The following is a 26,521-nucleotide window of genomic DNA, read 5'->3' as shown; positions in this document are numbered from 1 at the left end:
GGGAGGGAAGAGCACGGAGATGAAGTGCCATTCTCATTACATCATATGGAGAGTACATGCTATCAGTATGACTTATCACTGTTGATGTTGACTTTGATCACCTGGCTGAAGTAGAGTTTGTTAGGTTTCTCCCTGTAAAATTACTCCCTTTGGAAACAAGTTGCTATGAGCCCTCACTTGGTAGTGGTAGTTCCAACTTAAGTTCCACCTCCTTGAGGGGAGATTATTGACATAATTTGTTGGGAATTGTGCATGGGAGATTTGTCTTTTCTTCCCATTGTATATTTATCCAACCATTTAATTATACCACTGTGGATTCACCAATATTTATTTTATATTTTGGATTATAATCTATTACTACTTTATTTTGTTGCTTGCCCACATTTACTTTTGCCCTTACAGTCTTTTCTGTCTGTTTCATAATGATCTTTAAAAGGGATCTCTGGGTGGCTCAGCAGTTTGGAGCCTGCTTTTGGCCCAGGGCACGATCCTGAGTCCTGGAATCGAGTCCCGCATCGGGCTCCCGGTGTGGAGCCTGCTTCTCCCTCTGCCTGTGTCTCTGCCTCTCTCTCTCTCTCTCTCTCTCTCTCTCTGTGTCTATCATAAATAAATAAATAAATCTTTAAAAAAAAAAGTGCATCTAGTCATATTACTCCTTTGCTTAAAACCCACCACTGTCTTTCCATTGCTCTTGGAATGAAGTCCAAAAATCCAAAACAGGATCTACACTGCTCTGAATGATATGGTCCTTGCCTGTCTTCAGCTTCATGTCATGCTCCTCACTGTCTACCTCTGCCAGAATTAGTAGCCATCTCCTCCCCCACCACTCCCTTTTCTTATTTATTTATTTATTTATTTATTTATTTATTTATTTATTTATTATTATTTATGAGGAACACAGAGAGAGAGAGGGAGAGAGAGAGAGAAAGAGAGGCAGAGGCAGAGACACAGGCAAAGGGAGAAGCAGGCTCCATGAAGAGAGCCTGATGGGGGACTCGATCCCAGGTATCCAGGATCAGGCAGGCCCTGGACTGAAGGCGGTGCTAAACCACTGAGTCACCCGGGCTGCCCTCCTTTTTCACATTTTTAAGTCATGTTGTTTAGTCTGCCAGGAATGTAGCTTCCCTTCCCGTTTACATTAATATTCATGTATTCACTTAAATTTTATTTCCTCAGAAGCATTCTCTAAGCTCTCCTCTCCCCTTAAGCATGCTGTCAGAGTACCCTCTGTTCCTTTATGGAATTTGTTAGTGTGTCTTCCTGTTAGAATGTAATACCAAAAAAAAAAAAAAAAAGAATGTCAACCCAAGTGGTTAGACTTGACCACCATGGCCTGACCACAGTACCACTGTGCATACTAGTAACCCAATAAACATATGTAGAATGAATGCATAGCTGAAAAAAATCATAATGGATTTTGCCTAACTGGAATTGGAAAAACTGTAAAGGACTTTAGCAAGTCATATAGGACATTCATATGCTTTCAAGCAATATGGTGTCATACAATTTTGACCTGAGGTGCTGACACGTCTTAAAATTTAAGTGGAAAGAAGTCCCAGAGCCTTCTTAGTAGCCCTGGCTAGAGCTTTACAACTTCATTAAAGAAGGTTATTAACCCAGATATGTCCTATTTTGCCTTCAGCTCTACCCCTTTCTTATTATCTCTTCTGCACTGTAAATATTGACATATAAATTTTTTTTCCTTCCCAGGATTTGGCTTTCTGGGTCCAAGTACCAATAGAATAGCTGTTTCACTTGCAGCAGTGTCTGTAATATGGAATCTAATTTTTCTTATAAAGCAGTGTTCCCTAAATTTATATTTCCAACCAGATAGGTGTCCTAAATTACAAGAAATTTTAGTGTGCTTTTCTATTCCTATCTTTTACCCTCTTCCGTTATCTGACTCACTTCCTGTGTCTGACAACAGATTTTCTATCATCCTGGAAAACAAAGGTCAGTTTAGCAAGCGTCCAATGTTCACTAAAATGTAGTTTGTTGATTTTTAAAAAGGAGGGCCACAAATTATAACCTAAACTTCTTCAAGTAGAGGGTTCTTAGTATTGTGTTCATATTAAAAAATATGAATCCAAAGGTATCCAAAAGAAAAACCTCTGTGGTCAGTTTTACTGGAATGTGAATTGTACCTAGAGACCCTTTCTTCCTAAAGATCACACATTCCCATTGTGTGGTCTTCAACAGGAAGTGCTTTATAAATGCTTATTGAATTAAAACAGCTTTTGAAGAAAGATCATCCCATAAATGGGTAAAGACTCAAAACAGTCAAGAGATTTTTATTCCCTGATGTGACCCTGTATATTAGAGTAAAGAGATGTGAGAAAATTTGATACAATAAAAGCTGCTGGTGGAAAAATTACTTTGAATTAGTTTAATTTCTTTGTCTCCCTAGAGGTACATCTGAGAGCTACAGTTGGAAACCTGGCAGTTATTCAGAATAACTGCTGAGAGGGGTACACATGTGGGTGGTAATTAGATTTCTGTAGTAAGAAACTAAGATGATTGCTTTTCAGTGCAGAAGAAAGCATGAGATGGATTGTATGTTATGTGCTGCCTTAACACTTGTGTTTCCCATTTGTTACCACAATTTTATTAAGCAGATGAATAATCAGTTGAGAGTCTGCCTTCTCTCTTAGATTATGAGGGTAGGGCCTATAGCTGTTTTGTTCAACATGACCAGGCTAGCACATGAATAGAACGGGTGCTTAACAAATATTTATTGAAGGAATGAGAGTGTAAAAGAATATAAACCATTTTGGAAGTATGGTAAAAAGGAGCTGTGCATCTCCTGGATATCAGTTGGAAGGACTCTTTTGTATTTTGAATGTGACAATGTCTGGCGTTTAACTGCCATTTTTTTCTGTTGCTTATTAATGTACCTTTAGACAATTATATTGAGGTATTTTACCTTTGAGAGGCTTATCATCCCTCCTCTCTTACCTGCCCTTTCTTTGGACAAGTCTTTACTGTTGAAGGATTTTCCCACTTGTCTAAGGGCGAAACTTGTATTGTGATTTACCTAATCTGACCTAGGGGAGGCATAGTTTAGTTGATAGTGTAACAGCTAGTTTTAAATTGTATCATTTTGCTTCAGAGAGGAGGTAAGTATTTTTTGAAATAATGTTGCTTGGTTTCAAGAATATAATTTTATTTATTTATTTAAAAATATTTTATTTATTTGAGAGAGAGAGAGAGAGAGCACAAGCAGGGGGGAAAGAGGGGAGAGGGAGAAGCAGGCTTCCTGCTGAGCAGAGAGCCCAATGTGGGGTCAATCCCAGGACCCCAAGATCATGACCTGAGCTGAAGGCAGACACTTAACTGACTAAGCCATCCAGGCGCCCCAATAATGTAATTTTATGATGAATTGGTTTCTGCTATTATTCTGTTGTTGCACGTCAACAACAACCTGATTATAGGAACTGTGATACATTTATTAGTATTGCAGTTAACAGGTTATAAAGAGAGACTGTGTGCATCTTGATGATAATGCCAAAGAGTCTGGCTTCACCCTTACTGGTTCATACAGTTTGATTCTGTTTATTCAGTAAGCATTTATTGAGGGTCCACTCTGTGTCAGGCATAGCACTGGGTCTACAAAATACAGTTAGGTAAGTGCCAGGTGCTGTGGGAAATAAGGAGGCAGCTCCAGGGAGTGAGGGTTAAAGCTGAGAAAGGCATCCGAGAGGGGATGGAGGGAAAGGCAGAGCTCAATCTAGAAAAATGAAGCTGAGTAGGCCCCACATTACCAAAGAGGGAGAAAAGGCTTTACAGAGCCAGAGAGCAGTGGAATGCATAAGGAGTGGAGGCCCAATAGTTTTTTCTGGGAACCATAAGAAGGTACATGTTTAGGCGTAATGGTGGAGGGGCTGGACATGAGGCTGAGGAGGGAGGTGGGGCCTGTCAAGAGGGAATGCTTTGATGGAAAGGACTTTTAGATTTTACCCTGTGGATCAGTGTTTCTGTGGCCCAAGGACTATCAGCATCAGAATCACCTGGGAAAGTGTTTAAATAGCAGATTCCTAGCCTTACTTTGGGAGATTCAGATTGGTAGATTACTCTTGTCTACATGTTAAATAACTCAGGCACATGGTAATGCTGTAGATTTGGGAGAACTGTTTGATTTTAAACAGGATCAGATTTAATTTTAGGAAGTTTGCCCTGGCAGCTTGTAGAAAATAAATGGGTGGTGTGATCTGGGGACCTTTTAGAATCCTTCTGGATAAACCTAGGTAAGAAATGGGAGTGGCCTGAATCTAAGTAGCAGGGATAGAAAGGGAGTGGGGATTCTAAAGATAGAAATCAAAACTGGTTAACCTACTCACTGAATTTGGCCAGCAGATATGTTTAATTTGGCCCACACCATACTTTGTTTAAAAAATTAGCACCTTCCCCATAAAAATCCAAATTTCTGGATTTGTTTGAAAAACCAGAATAGTGGACAGCATTGGCCCTGAATTTTCTCTCGACAAGACTCCCCCAAAGCTAAATAGTGCTTGCCCTCTTTAAAAAAGGTATTTGCTCTCCAGTTTGCCATTTTCCTTCCACCCCATATGCTTCATGCAGGTCTGCTTTGTTTAGTTTATCCTCCCAGCCCCTATGGACATTTGTTTGTGATCCTTGATTTAAGATTAAAAATTGACAGAACATGGTGACTGAGAACCTGGAGGTGTTGCTGGGGAGGAGTCTGGGATGACGCAGGTTCTGGTAAGATGACTGGGTGGATAGAGGCGGTAGTCACTGAGGTAGGGGTTTTGTGAAGCATTAACCCTGGAAAGGTACCCTTGGTAACAATAGTAACTGACATTTTTTTGGTCTAAGACTTAACCCTCTTGATAGCCCGAGAGGAGGAATTATTAACTCATATCTGATGAGTAAACAAACTCATGAGAGATTGACCCTTATAGGATAGAAGCACAATTATAATTTAAATGATAAATGATGCTGAATCTGACAGGATAACAGTAATCTTTTGTACAGGGCACTTCTGTTGGATAGAGCGTGTGAAGATGTGGATTGTGGACTGAGAATTGAAGCAAACTTCATGCTCCAAAGAAATATCACCTGTGGATGAATTATCCTCCATTAGAGGAATATTTATTTAATGATTTCAAAGATTAGAACGCTTTTATTCTGAGCCAGAGTAGACACTTGAGAAATTCTTAATCTTTTTTTTTCTTTTTTCTTTATTTATTCATGTGAGAGAGAGAGAGAGGTGCAGAGACACAGGCAGAGGGAGAAGCAGGCTCCCTGCAGGGAGCCCGACGCGGGACTTGATCCCTGGTCTCCAGGATCATGCCCTGGGCTGAAGGCAGCACTAAACTGCTGAGCCACCTGGGCTGCCTATGATTGCAGGCCAGCTACAGTATACCATATTAATTACAGCATTACCTAGGTATGTTACAGTTAATTCAGACATATCTTTAGTTGTGCTTGGTCTCCTTGAATAGATTGGGGAGCTGCCCTTTCCCACCTGTCAATACATTCATAAGACTTGAAAAACATTATAGTGACCTTATTTTTTTTTTAAAGATTTTATTTATTTATTCATGAGAATACACAGAGGAGAGAGAGAGAGAGAGAGAGAGAGAGAGAGAGGCAGAGACAAAGGCAGAGGGAGAAGCAGGCTCCATGCCGGGAGCCTGATGTGGGACTCGATCCTGAGTCTCCAGGATCATGCCCTGGGCTGTAGGCCGCGCTAAACTGCTGAGCCACCGGGGCTGCCCCCAGGATTTTATTTTTAAGTAATCTCTACACCCAATGTGGGGCTCAAACTTACAATCCCAAGATCAAAAGTCACATGCTTTACCAACTAAGCCAGCTGGGCACCCCTTTTATTATTATTTTTAAGGATTTTTTTAAAGTAATCTCTTTAGTGGCTATAGATGTAGATTTATAAGTGTCTCATGGAAAGAATTATTTTTGCAGTTGGCAGAGACAAGAGTTTTTCAGAAGGAGTGAAAGAAGGATGGCTGGGGAACTTCTGCAGTGTGAGAGAGAATGAGATTAAGTGGTAGATTTCAGAAGTTGCTATTTGGAAGAAACATCTTGACTTGGTTCTTTTACTGTCTTCTGAAACATCAGTTCACTGAGGATGACCCGTTTTTCTAACTCCTATAATACTTAAATGTGAAGAATTTTACAGAATAAGAATTTGCCCAGTGCATAAGGGAGAGTTGGAGAAGATGTTACAGAGACTGATGGGGGAACCCAGGCACAGAGACCAGGAAGACCATGGTAAATTAGACATAAGGACGTGACAGGTATGTGAGGTACCAGGCTGAGCCTAGTGAGCCCAGTGAAGGAAAGTTGAAATGGCAAGAGCAATATCATTGTAAATACTGAATAATAATAATAATAATAATGATAGCAAATGTTCATATAGCATTTACTATGTGCCAGGCATTGCTTTAAGTGCTTTTACATATATTATCTCATTTAATATTCACAAATGCCTTGTGAAGTAGAGGTACTGTTAATTTACCGAGGCACAGAGAATTTAACTTCCTCAGGGTCCCAAAGCTGAGATTGAACCTAGGCAGTCTGGGTTAGGATCCCATTTTCTTCGTGCCAGGCTTCCTCTCAAATCTAAGAATGAAAAGATAAACTCTGCCTTGTACTTACTGGATGTTTTGTACCAGAAATAGAAACAATAAAATAAGGCTTTCAGTGGATGCTTAATTGGGTTTGTGTCTAACGTTTGCAGGTGGGGAAAACATACAGTGAAAATGAACTATTTTTGTTCTCTTTTCCCTCATTTTAAAATCATTGGCGAAGGCAAGTAAATGACTATATTTACTAGTCTTACATTTTGTTGTGTATTAAGAACATTTTATATACTGGGTAGCTTTAATTGAGATGAAAGTCTTTTTTTGATTAAATTATTAGCCTTGAAACTTAATATTAAGTTCAAAAGAAACCACGTATTAGAGTTTTGACTTTGAGTAACTTAGTGTCATCTCTAAACAGATTTCCTCATCTGTGAAATGGGATAGTATCTGCCTCATAGGATCATTATCAAAATTGAATGAATTAATATTTGTAAAATGCCTGGCACATAGTGGTATATTAGTGCTAAGTAAGAAATAATACTTGACATTTGTGCCTCCCTGTTTGTGAGTATTGGCCAACGTATAACACATGTGTACCTACACTCCAGGAAGTTATACCAAGAGAAAGTGTATTTTAGGAGAGCAAGTTAAGGGTGACAACAGAGAGATAGAAAGAGTAACAGAGGTCTGTATCTAGCTTGGATCCCACAGAGAGACTTTGACTTCAGATTTCTTCTTCTGTTTAATCATATATAATAGTACAACAGGCAGAGTAAGTAAATTGTCTCAAATACCACTTTCCTATTTAAGAATCTGCAGTACCTTCTATGTATTTATCATATGTCTGATATCCAGATTTCCCTGCAAAGATTTCAAATTTTTCTTCACTTAATGACCTCTCCTTTTGTCCTCTCATCTCATTAGAATTTATTGTAGATTAAGTTTAGCAAGCAAACCTGTTTGACATCATGACTTGCTTGTTCTTACTGCCCTAACTTCTCTAATATTCTGTCACCATCTTCCTTCTGACTTGTTAGTAGATGTAAGTGATAATATTGACTGAAAGGAGATCTCATTGTCTACGGAGTTATGTTCTCTGTGAGTATAGTTCTTAAAGTCTTGTATTGATAAAAAGTATTTTAAGAAATTTTAAATTTTTGTCCCAGGGTTAATTGAACCCCTCCTTTTTTTTTTCCCACTTTAGGTTTGGTGTTTTTATATCATAGATTGTTTCTAGCATAATGTCTTGTATTTAGTAAATTTAGTGAGTATTTGCTGGATTTTATTATACCTTGTCTCTTGCTTGCAATGCAGTATTTGAAGTTACCATAAGGAGGGATAGATGTTGGCCACTAAACTAATGGTGTGGTTTATCCTTCAGCTGAGGAGTTGTGGGAGTGCTGTTCATGTTTGCTTTCATCAGAGCAGTGGTCCTCAAACCTGAGTGTGTTTCAGACTTACCAGGAGGGTCTGTTGAAAGAGATTGCTGGGTTATACTCCTACTAAAGAGTGTCTGATTCTGTATGTCTGGGGCAGAGTCCCAAGAATTTGGATTCAGTTTGGTGACTACAGTTTGAGAACCACTTCACTGAAGAATTATTCAATTACATTGCAATCTGAAGAGAGGTATTAATGAAACCAAGAAATGGATGTAAAGGAGTAAGAAACTATATTACCATAATGTGTTGGCTCTCATGCATCAAGTAGTCTTATTTTTGTGGGTAGGAGCCTTAAGATATCTCTTAGTAGAAAAGATGATGTAGTGCTTTCAGAGTTGTGCACTGGTTTCCTATCGCTGGGTAACAAATTATCACAGACTTGGTGGCATAAAACAACACATATTTATTATCTCACAGTTTCTATGAGTTAGGAGTCTGGGCATTGGTTAGCCAGCTCCTCTCTCTGTTTAGGGTCTCACCAGGCTGCAGTTAAGATGTCAGCTGGGCTGTGCTCTCATCTGCAGGTTAGGGTCCTCGTCCAGGCTTGTGTGGTTGGCAGCATTCAGTTCTTTCCAGTTGTAGGGCTGAGGGTTTTAGCTACTAGGGCTTTCCGACTTTTCCCTGCCACATGGCCATCACCAGAGGCAGTTCACATTATTGCTGTTTGCTTCTTCTTAAAGATCAGCAGGAGACTCCTCCAGATTGCTAAGATGAAGACTTACGTAAAGAAATATATCATGGGGATCCCTGGGTGGCGCAGCGGTTTGGCGCCTGCCTTTGGCCCAGGGCGCGATCCTGGAGACCCGGGATCGAATCTCACATCGGGCTCCCGGTGCATGGAGCCTGCTTCTCCCTCTGCCTATGTCTCTGCCTCTCTCTCTCTCTCTGTGACTATCATAAAAAAAAAAAAAAAAAATATATATATATATATATATATCATGAAAGTGATATCCCATCACTTTTGTCATATAATGTATCCTAATCAAGGCAGTGACATCTGTCATCTTTCTATAGCTAATCACAGGGTCTGCCCTCAAGGGAGGGGAATGAACCATCAGAGGGAGGAGATTGCTTATACTGGGGCTCCACTCACTGGGGATTACTTTATTGTGTAATAAAGTAAATAAATTGTGTGTCTGCCATAAACTGGAAGTGTCTGCCATAAGTTGGAAGACAAAAAGTATGTTTTAGATTTCAGTAAATTGGGTCTAAGTGGATCATTATTGTATTTGAACCAAGAAACAGTAGTCTGGTTTCAGACAAAGTGATCAATTTCATAGACGTGTTCCAGAATGAATCAGAAAGGATTTACAGTTCAGACCTTCCTGTTTATTATTTGTTGTAATCCTTGAATTTTATAGTCTCATCATTTGTGATATAGGTAGGAATAATCTATTTTACAATATCAAGAGAACAGCTGTAATTGGTGGAAACTGTAAAACATACAAATGTAAACATATATTTTTAAAGATTTTATTTATTTATTCATGAGAGACACAGAGAGAGAGGCAGAGACACAGGCAGAGGGAGAAGCAGGCTCCCTGCAAGGAGCCCGATGTGGTACTCAATCCCAGATCCTGGGATCCCGTCCTGAGCTGAAGGCAGACGCTCAACTGCTGAGCCACCCAGATGTCCCTAAACATATTATTAATAGGGGAAGAGTAAGAAGAATTTCGTCTTGTGAAGTTGAAGTTGCTGTGGACTAGTTCGTAGGGGAAAATAGATTTGGTGAGGGGAGTAACATTTCTTCTCAACTCTGATACCTTAACCCTCTACTGCTACTTAAACAAACATGCAAAGTAGATCATGCATTTATTCATTCATATGTGCAAACATTGAAATATGTTTGTTGAGCTCAGGCTGCTGTGTACCAGAAACACAAAAGATCAAGTTGGGAAGTTTTCTCCATTCTCTTTAAGTTTCTTTATATCCCAGTGTTCAGTGAGTCCCACATTTGTATGTGAAAGGCCACTCTTTTGATTGCCTTGATATTTGTTGAGTGAATAACAGTTTTTTAAGTAATTGAGATTCCTTGTTTTATGTTTTGTGCTTAAGTGACTAGCCGGGAGGATTGGGATGCCATTGCTAAAGAACTCTGTTCTAGGTGGAGTACATGTTGGCCAAAATGGATTTTACCCCTGTAAAGGACTTTAAACACCTAAACATAATTGAGCCATGAGTCCTGTCAACAAGGGTCTGACCTCAGTATTGTCAACGAGAGAGATGATTCTTTCTTCTGTTTTAAGAGAGGTTGGTAATGTGTGTGTTTCATTTTAGGGATGTCTGAAAAGTTATTGTGAGCAACATATAAAAACTACAATTTCATATAGCAAACCCAGTTGTAAACTAAAATTGGTTCTTTATGGATATCTTGCTTTTTAGTCCTAAAAACATGGATAATTTCGAACTCAAGAATTTTGGAAATAGTTTTTTAAAATTAGAAATATCATTTTGAGTTTGCATCTGAATTGATTAACAATAAGTGCAGTTTATGAACTACTAAGAGCTTGTATTGAGTCACATTTAATGGGTTACTATACTTAACTAAATGTGTTTTATGAGTATAAAGTTTAGGAGTGTCTGGGTGGCTCAGTTGGTTGAGCAACTAACTCTTGATTTTGGTTCAGGTTATGATCTCAGAGTTGTGGGATCAGGTTATCGGTCCCCGCCTCCCCCCTCCCCTGCCCGCTTTTCAGGCTCCTTGCTCCCCAGGGAGTCTGAGGATTCCCTCTCTCTCTGCACCTCCTCCTACTTGTATTTTTTCTCTTTCGAATAAATAAATCTTAAAAGAAAAGTATAAAGCTTATATTTCAGATGGGTAAAGACAGGCCTTATATTAAAAATCATTTAACAGTAAGAGTCCTATTTTATATTGTGTAGAAGAAAGACCAAGTAGGGGAAATCTGCTGCTGAGTGTAGATAGTGGAGCATTACTTGGGACAGTGGCCTCAGAGTAATTAATAATTTGTCCAAAGCTCTGTATTTAGTGCCAGGGGCATCAGTTTGTATCATTTTTCTTATCAGTACTGAGAAGGGATTTGAAATATAGTACTTTTGTAAAGGAAATACTTCTATGTCCAAGGAGGCAGTTTCAGAATTTCATTTCATCAGTCAGTTTCCTTCTTAAATTAAGGGGAATGTCACATTTTTAATGTCCTCCAAAACATATGCTTCAGAGCATCTTTGGAAGTCATTTAAAAGTTAACTGTACGGCTAATCCTAACCTATAGTCTAACCCATAATCTTCTCTGCCTGATGTACTTTGAGTCTTGTAACTGGTCTCTGGACTTTGGTCTCCATCCAGTTCTTTTTTTTTTTTTGTAGTTAGTACAATCCTTTAAAAATCCTTTAAAATATAAATCAGCGTGTGCATTGGGCTTAGAATAAAATCTGGCTCACTGTGGTCTTGCTGGGTGGTATAGGTCCATGCCTCCATTTCATTTCCTGTCATTTTTCTGTGTTCACTAAGCTATAGCTGCATTAGCCTTCCTTCAGTATGTCAAGTATTTCTAGCTTTGTGGCCTTTGCTTGGAAGTTATCTTGGCATGTACTTCCCTCCCTGCAACACCTATGCACACCATACACATGCATACTGCCATACACATATATGTATATATATATTTTAAAGATTTAATTTATTTATTTGACAGAGAGAGAGTACAAGCAGGGGGAGTGGGAGAGGGAAGAGCAGGCTCCCCACTGAACAAGGAGCCTGATGTGAGGCTTGATCCCAGGATCCTGGGATCATGACCTGAGCCGAAGGCAGACTCTCAACCATCTGAGCCACCCAAGCGCCCCTGCCACATATGTATTTTTGATTTTTGATTTCTCTTTAGATATAAATTACATATTAATGCACAGATCTTAAGTGTCTTGTAATGAATTTTTACATATGTATATACCCAAATAACTACCACCCAGATCAAGATACAGAATTATTTCTGGCACTTCAGAAGGCCCCTATTCAGTGTCTCTCATCAAACTATTATGACTTTTTTGTCATAAATTAATTTGTCTGTTTTTTAGCTTCATGTAAGTGGAATCTACAACAGCATGTTCTCTTTAGTGTCTTGTTTCTTTGACTCAATATAGTGTCTCAGATGTTCCCTATCTTTCTTCTCATCTTCTTAGACTCAGCTGAGTGTTCTCTCCTTTGAGAAGCTTTCTCTGACTGCTCTGACTAGGAACCCTTCCTACCCTGTGTCCTCTTGCAAAATATGCTGCTTATTTCCTTCACAGTATTTAACACAACTTGTGATTATTCCTTGTTTTCGTGCTTACCATCTATTTACAATGAGCTGTATACTTGGTGAATACAGGGTCTTGTTCATCATTGTCTTCTCTGGGCTCAGCACAAATTTGCCTGGCATAATCATAGGTACTCAATCATAAATATTTGTTGGCTTACTGAATGAATGAATGAAGAATGAACTCTGCTTTATTTTGACTTGTATTGAAGTAAAAAAAAAAAAACTTCTGGAACTTTCTGATTTTTGGCAAAATGTAATCTAAAGTCTGATTTTACTAAGATTTTATGAAATTTTTCTCTTGCGAGAAAGGTAGGCTAATTGCTGTAGATGACAGGACAAGTTTATACCCAAATAAAAATTATTAAATGTACTAAGAGCAATCTTGAGGGAAATGCTTAGAAGTTCTATTATGATCAGCATTTTTACAGAGACTTAGGTGAATGTTGACTTTATCAGCATTATTAGCATGATAAATTTACAAGCTGAGATTTTGGAGAGGCATAGCTACTACCTTGGATAGATGAGTCTGAATCTGAAGAGATCTGGAGGGGATAGAAAGATGAGTTGAATCTATTAAGATGAAATGTTATAATGGTAAATGTAGAGTCTTGTACTTAGCTTCCAACAGTCATCCTCATACTAGCATAGTGAAAGATGGCTTAGGAGTCCAACTGTGTATTGTATTTAAGTCTGCAGAGTGATTTTGTTGCCATAGGAAATTAATATGTTGAGCATCAGAGGAATGTTGAGGGAGAGGGGCTTATGGTCACCGTTCTTTCTACTCATGTGCCACATGAAATGGTTTTTATGCCCTGAATCATATGTTTGTGTTGGTTTAGCAACACGTTGGATTGTCTGGAGCACAGGTTGTCAAACTAAAGCCTTCAGACATCTGTTTTTGTGAATAAAATTTTCCTAGAACACAGCTGTGCCCATTTGTTTACCTGTTTTCAGTGACTGCTTTCTTGCTTCAGTGGTGGTGTTGAGTGTTTGTTACAGAGACCATATGGCCTACAGAGCCTAAAATACTTACTATCAGGTGCTTTCTAGAAAAAACTTTCCAACCTCTGGTCCAAAGCACAAGACCTAGATGAGGAAGAAGATTGAAAGCGTGGCAAAAAGAGCAGCAAGAGGAACATGGAATGTTTAAGCAGTTGAAGAGAAGATGTAGGTTGTCACAGGGAGAATGGTTTTCAAGTAACTGAAGCACTGTCGTTTAGAAGAAAAATTGGACCCTTGTCTGCTTAACTTTGTAGAGCAAAATGAAAACAGGTTAGAAAATGTGGGGCATAGGGAGGATTTTGTTGGTGTTTAGAAAAGTTTGTTTAATATGGGTTGGTTTGCTTCTGGAAATAATGAGGGTTTGTTTTTTTGTTTTGCCACTGGAGGCATTTAAAAAGAGGCCAAATAACTATTTTACCTATTTGCAAAGATGAGAGTCAGGTATACAAGAACTAGACATCTTCTGAACTCTTGCGTTCTGAGATTTTGCCTTGGAGTGATTCTCTCAAACCCGGGTTGTGGTTTTCAAGCATTTCTCCAGGGCAGTAGTCTCATCTGGCCTTGCAGACTGAAGATCAAGCAAGTCACAGTGGGCCTTAACAGTGGATTACCTGGTTAAAGTGTTCAGATCTGTACCATTCCAATAGAAAATAAAAATATATTTAATTAGCTTTCACAGATACCTGAAGCCAGTTTAACATCTTTAAAAGTTTATGTCTTATGTATTTTTTCATGCATGTGGAAGGTTTGAATCACTTTTTTCTTCCTGTTGATTCACAAGACAGTTTTAAGTTTCTTCGTTTATACTAAGTGATATGTGATCTTGAAAAATACTCAGGTGTGTAAGGCTAGAACACAGAGTGTTTTTTAGGTTTATTGTTTGCTACCTTTTGTGATCTCATATTACATTTCTTGCTGTACTAGAGCTTAAATGTGAAATGTCCATTTAAGCAAACTGACCTTCTTACATTTAGCACTGCATTCTTTACATACTTCTGGTCTCCTGAAGTAGAAAATTAGAGGTAAAACTTTAGAATTTAAAAAGAGGACCCTTTAAATCAAAATATCATCAGATAAGGACCTTCTTTTGGATCTAATTTAAATTATGGAAAGCTGCTGGATGAGACTCATCAAGCAAACATTTAAATTAAGAACATTGTACTTTGTACATCGTATTAGGTATTCATGTGATATCTTTAAAGTTTCCTTTTGATTTGGACTTCTTACAGCTTTTGTACTTTGTAGATGATGCGCTTGAAATGTGTGGTTTCCCCACTTATCTGACCCACTGGCTACATCAGGTGGATCTGGGTGCCAACATATTCAATTGCTTACTATTTAGTTTATGTACCAACTAAATATTAATATAAAAAAAACTTTTTTCAGATATTTGACTGTTGTGACATTGTTTAAATGTTAGCTGGATGAATTAGGTAATATTCCCACTCTTTGAGGTGGGAATTACCCTTACCAATTGAGTATTTTCTTCCCCACACTGAGTGAAGTGCTTTCAACATGCCAGGTACTCCAGTATGTGTGTGTTTGATGAATAATAAGTCATTGGTATGACTTAAAGTTTTATGTATTTATATACAAATATTTGTTAAAATATCCTTTGAAGTTTCACTAAATAACTCAATAGTTAGGTAATAAACTGGATTACCACAGAACCCTAACCTATCGTCTTCCTTTGCTTATTTATGTAATCAATTTTCCTGCTGTAAAGGGAACTGTCATCCTTTGGTGGTTAAAACACATTTAAGGGCACCTGGATGGCTCAGTGGTTGAGCATCTGCCTTGAGCTCAAGGCGTGATCCCAGGGTCCTGGGATCGAGTCCTACATCAGGTTCTCTAGAGGAAGCCTGCTTCTCCCTCTGCCTATGTCTCTGCCTTTCTCTCTCTGTGTCTTATGAATAAATAAATAAATAAATAAAATATTTAAAACCCTCCCCACATTTAATAATATCTAATACTTACATAGCACTTACTGTGGGCAAGTATTTCTCACATATGATTATTTTACATAATTTTTGTGGCAGTCCTTTGTGATAGAAGCTATGACCCTCATTTACAGATGAACAAACTAAGGGATTGAAACTTGCCCAAGGTCACACAGCTACTAAGTGCATTAGTGGTGGTATGAGGAGGTTGAGAAAAATCAACATTTGAATGTACACAGTGTGTACATTTTGATTTGGCTTTTTTTTTTTTTTTAAGATTTTATTTATTATTCATGAGAGACACAGAGAGAGAGGCAGAGACCCAGGAAGAGTGAGAAGCAGGCTCCAAGCAGGGAGCCCAATGCAGGACTCGATCCTGGGACTCCAGGATCACACCCTGGCCCAAAGGCAGGCCCTAAACTGCTGAGCCACCCAGGGATCCCTGATTTGGCCTTGTAAATGAGAACTTGTAAGCAATATAAATTTCTCTGCTGAAATATTGCAACATTATAAAAATTGAGTGAGAAAAAGAAATCTGGCTGTACTTGACTGTCTTTGTCCCACTTATAATGTTCCCCCAGTTTTGTTATTTAGGTGAGGACATCATGTAAATAGACATATTCTCCAAGTTATTTTTGTAATATTATTTTCACTCCAAAAATACTGTTCTACTTGCTAATGTGCAAGGATAACTGAATATTTTCTTTCATTTCTTAACAGTACAGTGCTGTGGATACCAATCCACTCTCTCTGTATATCATGCATCCATTTTGGAACACTATAGTAAAGGTAAGATAATTAATAGACTTGTACTTCTGTTTTAGTAAGTTTTAAATTTTTAAGGAGTGTTATGAATGCAGCTGTTTGTTTGATAGGAATCTAGAGAAACTAACTCTCCCATCTTCCTTTCCCTTGGTCATATACCTTTTGATTTATTTCACCTTTGGAGTTTAAGTTTATACTCTAGAATTTATCATTTTTATAAAATAAATTTTAAAATTTTCTAAAGTAAATGTAATGTTATGATTATAAAAATTTGTTGATTACAGAATTATTTGAAATATAAAAAATAGAAGAAAGATGCTTATTTTTTTTCAACTGGACATTGTGGCTTACATTTTAATATATGTGTGATATTTTAAGTATATAGCTTTTATTATCACTTAAATTTGCGTCTTGTATTATGGCCAGAAAGATTCCTTTAATAATTTTGTAATTATTTTGAAAAAAAAAATAGGTATTTCCTACCTGGCTGGCTCCAAATCTGATAACCTTCTCTGGCTTTCTGCTGGTTGTATTCAATTTTCTACTTATGGCATACTTTGATCCTGACTTTTATGCTTCAGGTAAGGTTATTACTTTAATATAAAATTTAACATGTCTAAGTAGAGAAAAATGAGATGTGGTTATCTTCTGGTTTTATTCATATGGTTGTATTTTGTGGAACTTTTGGATACTATAAGGATATGTAAAATGTTAGGAATTGGATGTAAAAGCTAAGTTGTATTTTCACAATCTGTTATGGATGTTTCCATCAAATTTTAGAAACCCACTTGACTCCTTAATTTAGATATGCTATCTAAAAAGCAATGAGGTTTTGATAAATAAGGAAAAATAATTGGATTTATAAGATGAATAATTAAGACTATGACACTGCCTGAAATTGAGTATGAACAGGGTCCAACGTACTTATCAGTTCCAGAAATATCCTTTCCCTTACTCTAATTATGCAAGAAAAGTCCCCCCCCTTTTTGAAGGGAATGTGATCTCTCCTTCTGCTCAGCATCCATATTTGCCTTTAATGACACCGAGTTTCCATTGAAAATGGTTCTTAGACCTCAAACGTTTATTGACTGAAGTCGAGACCCTCATTGGAAAAGAGAGGAAAGAAACGCTTTTGGAGGCAGTTGTCAGCCTGCTGCCACCCCAGACTCCAGTGTCTTTCACCCTATTCCTGTCTTCACTTTCTCCTTTGCTGTTTCTGATGCAGGCCATGGGACAGAATCTGGCTGTATTTGGGGGTGAGGGACGGATAAGTGGGAGATAGAGTTTATTTTCATTGCTCAGCCAGTTGATGGAGTTGAGAGGAATGGAAAGATGGAGGGAAGATAGAATGAAAATTTTTTTGCGTTCTAAGTTTGATATGTATTTTCTAATAAGAATACTTAAAAATGGGACGCCTGGGTGACTCAGTGGTTGAGCGTCTGCCTTTGGCTCAGGGTGTGATCCCAGAGTTCCGAGATCAAGTCCTGCATGGTGCTCCTTGTGGAGAGCCTGCTTCTTCCCTCTGCCTATGTCTCTGACTCTCTCTCTCTGTATCTCTCATGAATAAATAAAATCTTAAAAAATAAAGAATACTTAAAAATGATGTAGTAAGGAGTTTTAAATGTGTCATAGTTAATCTGTGGGCTTAGCAGACTTTTGTGGACAGACTTTGGAGAAACTGTCCTGACAACATTGTTTTTGTGGAAAGTTCAGAGTTTCAAAAACTTATGACTTAACATTATAGAAATTCTGAATATTGAAACTATAGATATACCTAATTATCAAATGAAATTTTAATCCATGGCTTCTATACATGTAATAAAATGGCAACTTTATGAAGATCATAAAGTACAACATGAATAATAAGACTAAATTTTATTAAGCATCATTTTGATACTAAGCAGTTTTTTAAAAATTTGTATTTTAATCTTAGAACATCGTCAAAAGTTTTATAACTAGAAATAATTATTTTTTCCCACTACTCTAACATTATTTACTTAGTTATTAAGAGAGGTAAAAATATGTAAATATTAATGTATATTTCCCCAAATCCTAGATCCTGGAGGACTAGATAAACCATCCAGTCCTGGTATATCTGGTAAATGGAAAACAGGAGAAGTTAAATGATACTTTCTTGATCACACTGCTGGTTGAATACAGGACTAGAACCCAGACCTCCTGATTCTCAGTTGTTCTATCTTAGGGGGAAATAGTGAGGTCCTGGCATTTCAGAATGATTCTGATGCCAAATTCATCCATACAGTGGAGGTGATCTGTCTATATCCACATTAGCTAGTTAGTAACATAATGAGAGAATATAGATTGAAAGCTCAATATATGTTTGTAGGATAATTGTAAATGAGGATCAGATTAAACACAAGCATCTTTTAAGTCTCAAAAATACTAATTTTCTTTCCCAGTGCCTAAGCAATTTTCAAGTAAAGATGAACAGTTTTGAGTTATGATTAAAGTTCAAATGTCTATTCTTTATGAGGGGTTGGGCAACTACTTTTGGTTTTGGCAAAACCAAAGTTTTGTCAGTTTACAGATATATTTTTAATATCTACCTAATTCTGCATTAAAAGTACATTATAAAGTACTTTAACTTTTATTTAATAAATAGAAATATTTCTCATTGGCGGTATATAGCTATGGTAAGAACAATTGTACTTTGTATTAAAACCTGCATTGCTTTCCTTTGCAGCACCAGGTTACAAGCATGTCCCTGATTGGGTTTGGATTGTAGTGGGCATCCTCAACTTCATAGCCTACACTCTAGGTAAGAAATTGGCAAATGCTCATTATTCAGTGACTGGTGAATCTGTCAGTAGGGATGGCCATCTTACCAAGTTAACATTTTCACTTAGCTTAATTCATTTTAACTCAGGGTTGTTAATTTCCCATTCAACTTAATACATATATTTTTGAGTTTCTGTATGGAAAATGTCGTTTGTTGCTAGGAATGCAAAGAATAAGGTAGAAGTTGGCAGACTACCTCTTACAGGCCAACTCTGGCCTGTTGCATGGTTTTATAAGTAAAGTTTTATTGGAACACAGATATATCTATTCCTTTACATGTTGTCTGTGCCGGCTTTCTGCAACAAAGACAAAGTTGAGGGTTGCAACAGAGACTACTGATTACCCACAATGCCTCAACTATTTATTCTCTGGCTCTTTACAAAGAATATTTACCAACAACTAGAATAAGACATCGTTTTTGCCTTACGTTTGGGAAGCAACACTGACGTATCAAATTGTGGAATACTGAGAGAGCTGCTATAATAGAGCACAGTGAGAAAACAAAAATAAGAAATGATCAATTCTTATTTGGTGGAGGGGGTGGTTCGGGAAGTCTGCTGTGCTAGGCCATACTGTCTGTTTTGCCAAGAATGCTTTTTGTTGAGGTTATCTGCATGGCTTATCCTGTATTCTCTTATTCCCCTTCCCTGCTTTATTTTTCTCCATAGTACTTAAAGCCATATGACTTACTTGCAGCTTTAAGGGCTATGTACCCAGTGTTTAGAATAGTGCCTAACATATAGTAGGCTCTCAGTATATAGTTTTTAAATGAATACAAAATACCAGACCCTGAGTTAAAGTTGCTAGGATCTCTTTAGGTAAAAATAACTTGTATTCATAAAATCATTATAATTTGGTACATGATTAACTGCTGTCATTGCAGGTGACCAAAGGTGTGAGAATTTGGGGAAGGAAGAGAATGAAGTCTAGAAGAATTAGGGAAAAGCTTAGTGAGAAATTACATTTTCAGGCAGAAACTTTTGCACATTTGTTCTTTTTTTGTTGTTGTTTCCTCCCTTACTGTACATTTGTTCTTAAAGATGAGCAGGTTTAGAAAATTATGCTGTAGGGTTGGTTGGCAAGGGCAAGAAGAAATAGGGGAAAAGGTGAGAGTGGCCTGGAGGCTCTGACTTTTAACAGCATGTCATAAGGACCTTTTGATGTACTGTACCACCTACCTGTTTCATGTCCACAATTTTGGCAAAAATCCTGACCAAACATGAACTATTTGTTGCAAAACTGCCTTGAACTAACGTGAGGCAAATTCTAAACTTTATTCTAGTGTGACTATTCTCACATTTTGCTGCAGAAATATTAATGTGTTTGATCACAGGGTGCTGTTCTAGATCTTCCTGAGTTGCCCCCCCACCCCAATATATGGTATATGCCCTGAATTACCTTTCTAAAAAAAAAATTCTGAAACATATCCAGACATCAGACTTTGGATTGGAGCTGGAATGGGTTCAGTGGGAAAATGTACAAAACCTAATTAGTGGGGCACCTGGGTGGCTCAGTTGGTTAAGCACCTGCTTTCCAATCAGGTCATGATCTCAGGGTCCTGGGATCAAGCCCTGCATCAGGCTCTTTGCTCAGCATCTAGTCTGCTTCTCCCTCTGCCTCTCCCTCTCTCTCAAACAAATAAATAAAATCTTAAAAAACAAAACAAAACAAAAAAACAACCACCTAATTAGTATGTAGCCCATGAATTCAGTGTTTGTAATAACTGCCCAGGAGTTGCACCACAAACAGGAATTTAACCCAGCAAATAATGAGAAGAGACTTTGTGGAAATATTTTAGCTACTTAATGGCAAAAGAGTTCCCAACACTATATAACAGAGATCTGTAGTGTTTGGACAGGAAATCTGGGATTCATCCTTTCATATATTCCTTCAGCAATGTTTCTAAAGGCCTTCTTTGCCACAAACTGAGGTAGGCGCTATAGGTAGTACATACTATGGTGAGCAAATAAATACAATAATCATAGGAATTCATAGGATAGAATTCATAAATCATAGGATTTAAGGAATTTAATTCCTTAAATCTGAATCTTTACAATTAGCCTAATAGTTAACTATTTCTTTTGGGGAGAAATTTTTATGATTCAGCTTTTTTTTTTTTCTCCTTCTTCTTAATAATGTCTCCTCTACTAGACCAGCAGTTACTAAGAGACCACAGGAATGATACCTTCTTTAGCAGAGTAGTTGGTTCCTGCACAAACATGCAGAGTTATGCTTCAGGTTCTTCTTTTTAGCTGGTTTTTATTCTCTCTGTCTTTCTCCCTGCACCCCCCCCACTCCCCCCCCCCCCCCCCCCCCCGGCTCCTCTGTTTCTGCCTCTAAATGAAGGTGTTCCACTGTGCTTTACCCTTAACTTTCTCTTTCCACTCATTCCCTTGGCAATCCTGATACTTCCGACTATGGAGATGACTCCTGAGTTTCTATCTAGCCCTCGTCTGTCTTCTGAGTTGCTAGTAAGTACCTTAGGTTGAGTTGCTTGATATTACCATGTGGAATTCTGCCAAAACTTCAGTTTTAGCACCCAAAATTATACTTAGCATCTTTTCCATCTCTCATACTCCTTTGGACTTCTTTATTTCCTATCTCTCTCTTAGTTACCCAGATGGGAGATTCTGGAAAGGATCTTCTGGTCCTTCAGCCTCACTTCTCATCTTTCACTACATTGCCATTTTAATTTTCTTAATATCTCACCTGCCTCGAGCCTTTCATTCCCACTGTAGCCCATGTCCACATAGGCCTGCTGATTAGTGTCCTCTCTCCAACCTGTCATTCCTTCTGCTGCCAGGGGAATCTTCTCAGAGCACATCACTACTTTCATTCTAATCACTCCCCTATTCACATCCTATTAGTAGCTCCTGGTACTCCCTGAAACTTAAACTTGCTCCAGCCTCCCTTCTAGCTTCTCTACTGCCCTTTAACATACTGTTTTTTTTTCTGGTCAACTTGAACTACTTGGCATTCTCTGAACCCTCATGTGCTTTTCCATCTTGGTGTTTGTGCTGATAGCACTCCCTCTTCTTGAAACAGCATACTCTTATCTACTGAAATCCAACTCATTCTTTATGTCCCCACTCAGGTTTCGTCTTGTCTGGAAGGCCATTCTCGATAGTCTTAGCCTGAAGAGTACTTGTCCCTTTTCTGTACTCTTCTATGCTTGGGATGTGCTCTATCTTTAATTACCATGTTTTGTCTCCTTTCTCAGTTATAAATGCTGAGGGCACAAACTTCATCTGTTCTGAGGTTATTCTTTTAATCTTCACAGCATCAAGCATAGTGCATTACATGTTTTTGATACATTTAATTCTCACATTTACTGAATGTCTACTTCATTCAAAGCCTTTTCTGAAAGTACTTACAATTATGGAAGTGGTACATCTGTAACAAAGTGACTGTAATTTCTAACAACATGAAATCGGTGTTAGAATTGAAGCACAGGGTGTTTTTGGATCCTAGAACAAGGAGTGGTTAGATAAATTGTAATGAGTAACTAATTGAATATTCTCTGGAGGCTGGAGAACATGTGGCTAACTGAACAACTCAGTTGTTATGAAGATTTGGGGGAATTCAGAGTCTAGCAACAATGCTTTGTCCTCAGATCTGAAACTGACACTGTTTAGTGTGATGTAATGTATTTTAATTTTTAGATTAAACTCTTAGAAATTACAGATTTTATTTCTGAAATCTTCAAATTGTAGGAGTGAAGGATTGGATTTTTACAAAAAGTACTGGCTGGTAGCTATTCCTTTGTTAATTAACATTGCTAAGTTGCTGATCTGTTTTATTTGTTTCTCCACTTTTTTTTTCTCTACTTTATTAAAGAAGACTTTCTGCGTACTGGTACAGATGTTGACCTTTTCCCATGGCAATGTGTTTTGGTTGCAGATGGTGTGGACGGAAAGCAAGCCAGGAGAACCAATTCCAGCACCCCTTTAGGGGAGCTTTTTGACCACGGCCTGGATAGTTGGTCATGTGTTTATTTTGTTGTGACTGTATATTCCATCTTTGGACGAGGACCATCTGGTGTCAGTGTTTTTGTTCTTTATCTCCTGCTGTGGGTCGTTTTGTTTTCTTTCATCCTGTCCCACTGGGAAAAGTATAACACAGGGATTCTTTTCCTGCCGTGGGGATATGACATTAGCCAGGTGGTAAGTATGTGTTGTGCCTTAAATTTTCAACATTGCTATGAATTTGGGGACAAGTTTTTGTCATTCCTTCTTTATAGCCCTTACGCTTTTTTGGCAAGAACTGATTTGTACTTTTAAAAAATTTCCTTTTTATTTTGTATTGTTTCTTGCTTATTTATAAACAATTTCAAACAGAAAAGTAGAATAGCATGGTGAACCCTTAGGTACCTATTACTTAGCTTCAGCAGCTACATGGCCAGTCCAGTTTCATGTCTACCCTTCCTCCCAATTATTTTAAAGGAAATTCCTGATAGTAGATGATAAATATTTTACTATATATATCTCTAAATAGTAAGAGTACTGTTTAAAAAACCATAATCACAATGTCATTATTACAAAAAAAGAGGAGTCTCTTAGTGTTAATAAATATTCCTTTGAACTGTTGATTTTTATAAATAAAAATATGCACATATAATTGTTGCTTTTTTGTCTTTTCTGCCCATGTTTCAATGAGTAGAGATACTTGTTTTCTCTTACTTATTAGGCTTGCTATTAACTCTCCCTGTCTTTGAATACCAGCTTTTTGTGTTGCCATTTTGCCCATTTGCACCTAAGGCCCCAGTAAAGCATCAGACGTTGGAGTGTGTTTGAAGAAAGTTGGGTCATCTTATGCCTTAACCAATTCCTGAAGTGCCTTAAAGTGTTCTAAATTATGCCCAGTTGCTTGCACTGTTTAGAAGTTAGTTGTTTTATGGCACTGTTGGCTGAAAAACATATTGTTAAAGGCAAGAAGACTTGCCACAGTCTCAAATTTAAGTGTACTTCTTGCTTTTACTAAAACTATTTACTAGATTTATGCTGCATACAGCATTATTGTCTTCCTGATTTTTCCAGCTGTTAATGCCCCTGTATGCTTTTGTCTGCATTTTCCTTCCAGACTATATCTTTTGTCTACATAGTGACTGCAATTGTGGGAGTTGAGGCCTGGTATGAACCTTTCCTGTTTAATTTCTTATATAGAGACCTATTCACTGCAATGATTATTGGTAAGAAGCTCCATGTTGAAGCCTATTTTAACATCACTTTATTATTGAAGCCAGTGTTTGATTATAACAAGCTATACCACCTTTTCCCCTCTCCCAAACCCTCCAGCAAAGCAGAACAGCCCTACAGCCCTGGTTTCAACCAAACCAGTAAGGAAAATGAAGTTTCTCTGTTTTGGTTTTTTTGTTTAGCACTAAGCTGCTATTTTTAGTCAGAAGGAAATAAATACCAAAATCACATAAACCTTGTAAACTAACAATTTAAATGAATCTAGACTATTATATAGAGGATCCACATTTAGGTGAACATTTGGTATAGAATTCATGCCTGTCTCAAAATTGAAAATCATTAGTTTGTGGAAAGTAGAATAAATGAAAGATAGAGATTATTTCATAATATATCCACTCCAAAAGTTGACCTTCTATTCCTCTCAGATACTCTCCTTCTTTTGCCACTGGATATTAGGTAAAAGTTTTTGATCATGGTAATCTTTTCCTTTTGATTTTAACCAGAGATATCCATAGATATCATTGGATATCGGGGGTGGAGGGGCAGTGTTTTCTATGCAAAGATGCAAAGAGGGAGTTATCTGGGCTGTTACTTTGGGGTGCTAGGAGTAACGATAGTATCTCTGTAGAAGTAAAATAGCAAACTCTTGGCTACTGTTGTGTTCCCTTATCTAAAAAACCTCCTCTCTCACTACCAATGAACCTTGATAATAGGATGGGCATTAAGTTGAGTTTAGAAGCAGCCAAAAAGGTGGTGCAATAGGCACTGGCTTTTAGGTAGTTGTTTGGGCCTTTTTCTGGGCCCTGGACTACGGATATTTTAGAACCCTGCTATGATCTTCCCAGCGTGCATTTTTGAGTTTCTGTATGAACTGAATCCTCTACCTTGAAGAGGGTATCTGTTTTTCACTCCCACCACATAGCAAATCTTTTTATTTAAGCGGCTAACCCTATGGCTGTATTGCTGCATTTTATGTTTAAATGTTAAATTTAATGATAAGATGAAATCCTCTGGTATGTGAGATATATTTTTGAATGTTAAGTGGGTACTTTATAGGCACATGACTTTGTGATCTGTAAGTTTATCTGAATTCTTCTCTCTGAAATAAAACAGAAGCCCACATGTTTCTTTACAAATAAATAAGGCAGATTTCCCAGTACAGGTATACCTCATTTTATGGCGCTTCACCTTATTGTGTATTGCAGATAATGTGTTTTTTACAAATCAAAGGTCTGTGGCAATCCTTTGTCGGGCAAGTCTGTTAGCACTTGCTCTCTTCATGTCTCTGTCATAGTTTGGTCATTCTTGCAATATTTCAAACTTTTGTTATAATGCTCTGTGATCAGTGATCTTTGATGTTATTATTGGAATCACAAACCACACCCATGTAAGGCAACTTGATTGATGTGTGTATCTGACTGCTCTACCTACCTGCTGTTCTCCCTCTCATTTCTCTCCCTCCTTGGGCCTCCCTGTTTCCTGAGACACAATATTGAAATTAGGCCAGTTAATGATCCTCCGGTAGCCTCTAAGGTTCAAGTGAAAGGAAAAGTCACACATCTCTCACTTTAAATCACGATTTAGAAATGATTAAGCTTTGTGAGGAAAAAAGCCGAGATAGGCCAAAACACAGGCTCCTCACACCAAGCAATTAGCTATGTTTGTAAATGCAAAGGAAAAGTTCTTGAAAGAAATGAAAAATGCTACTCACTGAACACATGAATGATAAGAAAGCGAAATAGCCTTTTTGCTGATATGTAGAAGTTTTAGTGGTCTGGATAGAAGATCAAACCAGCCACAACATTCCCTTAAGCCAAAGCCTAATTCAGAACAGTGCCCTAACTCTTCAATTCTGTGAAGGCTGAGAGAGGTAAAGAGGCTGCAGAAGGAAAGTTTGAAGCTAGCAGAGGTTGGTTCATGAGGTTTAAGGAAAGAAGACTTCTGTATTATGAAAGTGCACAGTGAAGCAGTAAATGCTGCTGTAGAAGCTGCCACAAGTTACCCAGAAGATCTCACTGAGATAATTAAGGAAGGCAGCTGCCCAAACAACAGATTTTCTGTATAGATATAACATTGGAAGGAAATTATATCTAGGACTTCCATAGCTAGAGAGGAGAAATCAATGCCTGGCTTCAAAGCTTCAAAGGACAGGCTCTCATGTTAGGAGCTAATGCAGCTGGGGACTTGAAGGTTGAAGCCAGTGCTCATTGGCTATTCTGAAAATCCTTGGGCCCTTAAGAATTTGCTGAATCTACTCTGCCTGTCCTCTCTACATGGAAAAACAAAGCCTGGTTAATAGTATATCTGTTTATAGCATGGTTTACTGAATATTTTAAGCACACTATTGAGATCTCAGAAAAAAAGGATTTCTTTCAAATACTACTGCTAATTGGCAAGCACCTAGTCACCCAAGAGCTCTGATGACAACGTACAATGAGATTAATGTTGTTTTCATGCCTGTTAACACAGCATTCATTTTGCCGGAGATTGAAGAATAATTTCGACTTTCAAGTCTTATTATTAAAGAAATAAATACCTTTTTTTTTCTTTAAAGCTATAGCTGCCATA

General features: G+C 37.8%; 1 protein-coding gene and 1 long non-coding RNA gene across 4 annotated transcripts in view; both read left to right on the top strand.

Annotated features, from left to right (window-relative positions):
• SELENOI (selenoprotein I) overlaps nt 1-26,521 on the top strand; it is a 43,019-nt gene that overhangs the window by 1,611 nt on the left and 14,887 nt on the right. The window contains exons 2-7 of one of the 2 annotated variants that reach the window (XM_077843857.1): nt 10,107-10,252; nt 15,915-15,983; nt 16,432-16,540; nt 18,664-18,738; nt 22,659-22,921; nt 23,838-23,946. In XM_077843857.1, the coding sequence (XP_077699983.1) occupies nt 10,178-10,252; nt 15,915-15,983; nt 16,432-16,540; nt 18,664-18,738; nt 22,659-22,921; nt 23,838-23,946 (700 nt within the window). In that variant the 5' untranslated portion in view covers nt 10,107-10,177. The remainder of the gene's footprint in view (nt 1-10,106; nt 10,253-15,914; nt 15,984-16,431; nt 16,541-18,663; nt 18,739-22,658; nt 22,922-23,837; nt 23,947-26,521) is intronic. The other variant, XM_077843856.1, reaches the window with a different exon arrangement.
• Nucleotides 905-8,887, top strand: LOC144281093 (uncharacterized). 2 transcript variants are annotated; one of them, XR_013349547.1, is made up of 4 exons: nt 905-3,116; nt 4,993-5,407; nt 6,148-6,275; nt 7,601-8,887. It is a non-coding gene; the product is annotated as an uncharacterized LOC144281093 (long non-coding RNA). The 2 variants fall into 2 exon arrangements; XR_013349546.1 differs by having other exon boundaries at nt 6,148-8,887.

The sequence above is a fragment of the Canis aureus genome, chromosome 12 (assembly GCF_053574225.1).
Source record: "Canis aureus isolate CA01 chromosome 12, VMU_Caureus_v.1.0, whole genome shotgun sequence".
NCBI classification, from domain to species: Eukaryota; Metazoa; Chordata; class Mammalia; order Carnivora; family Canidae; genus Canis; species Canis aureus.
Note: the sequence above shows the minus strand (reverse complement) of the source record. Positions and strands in the feature narration are given on the sequence as shown.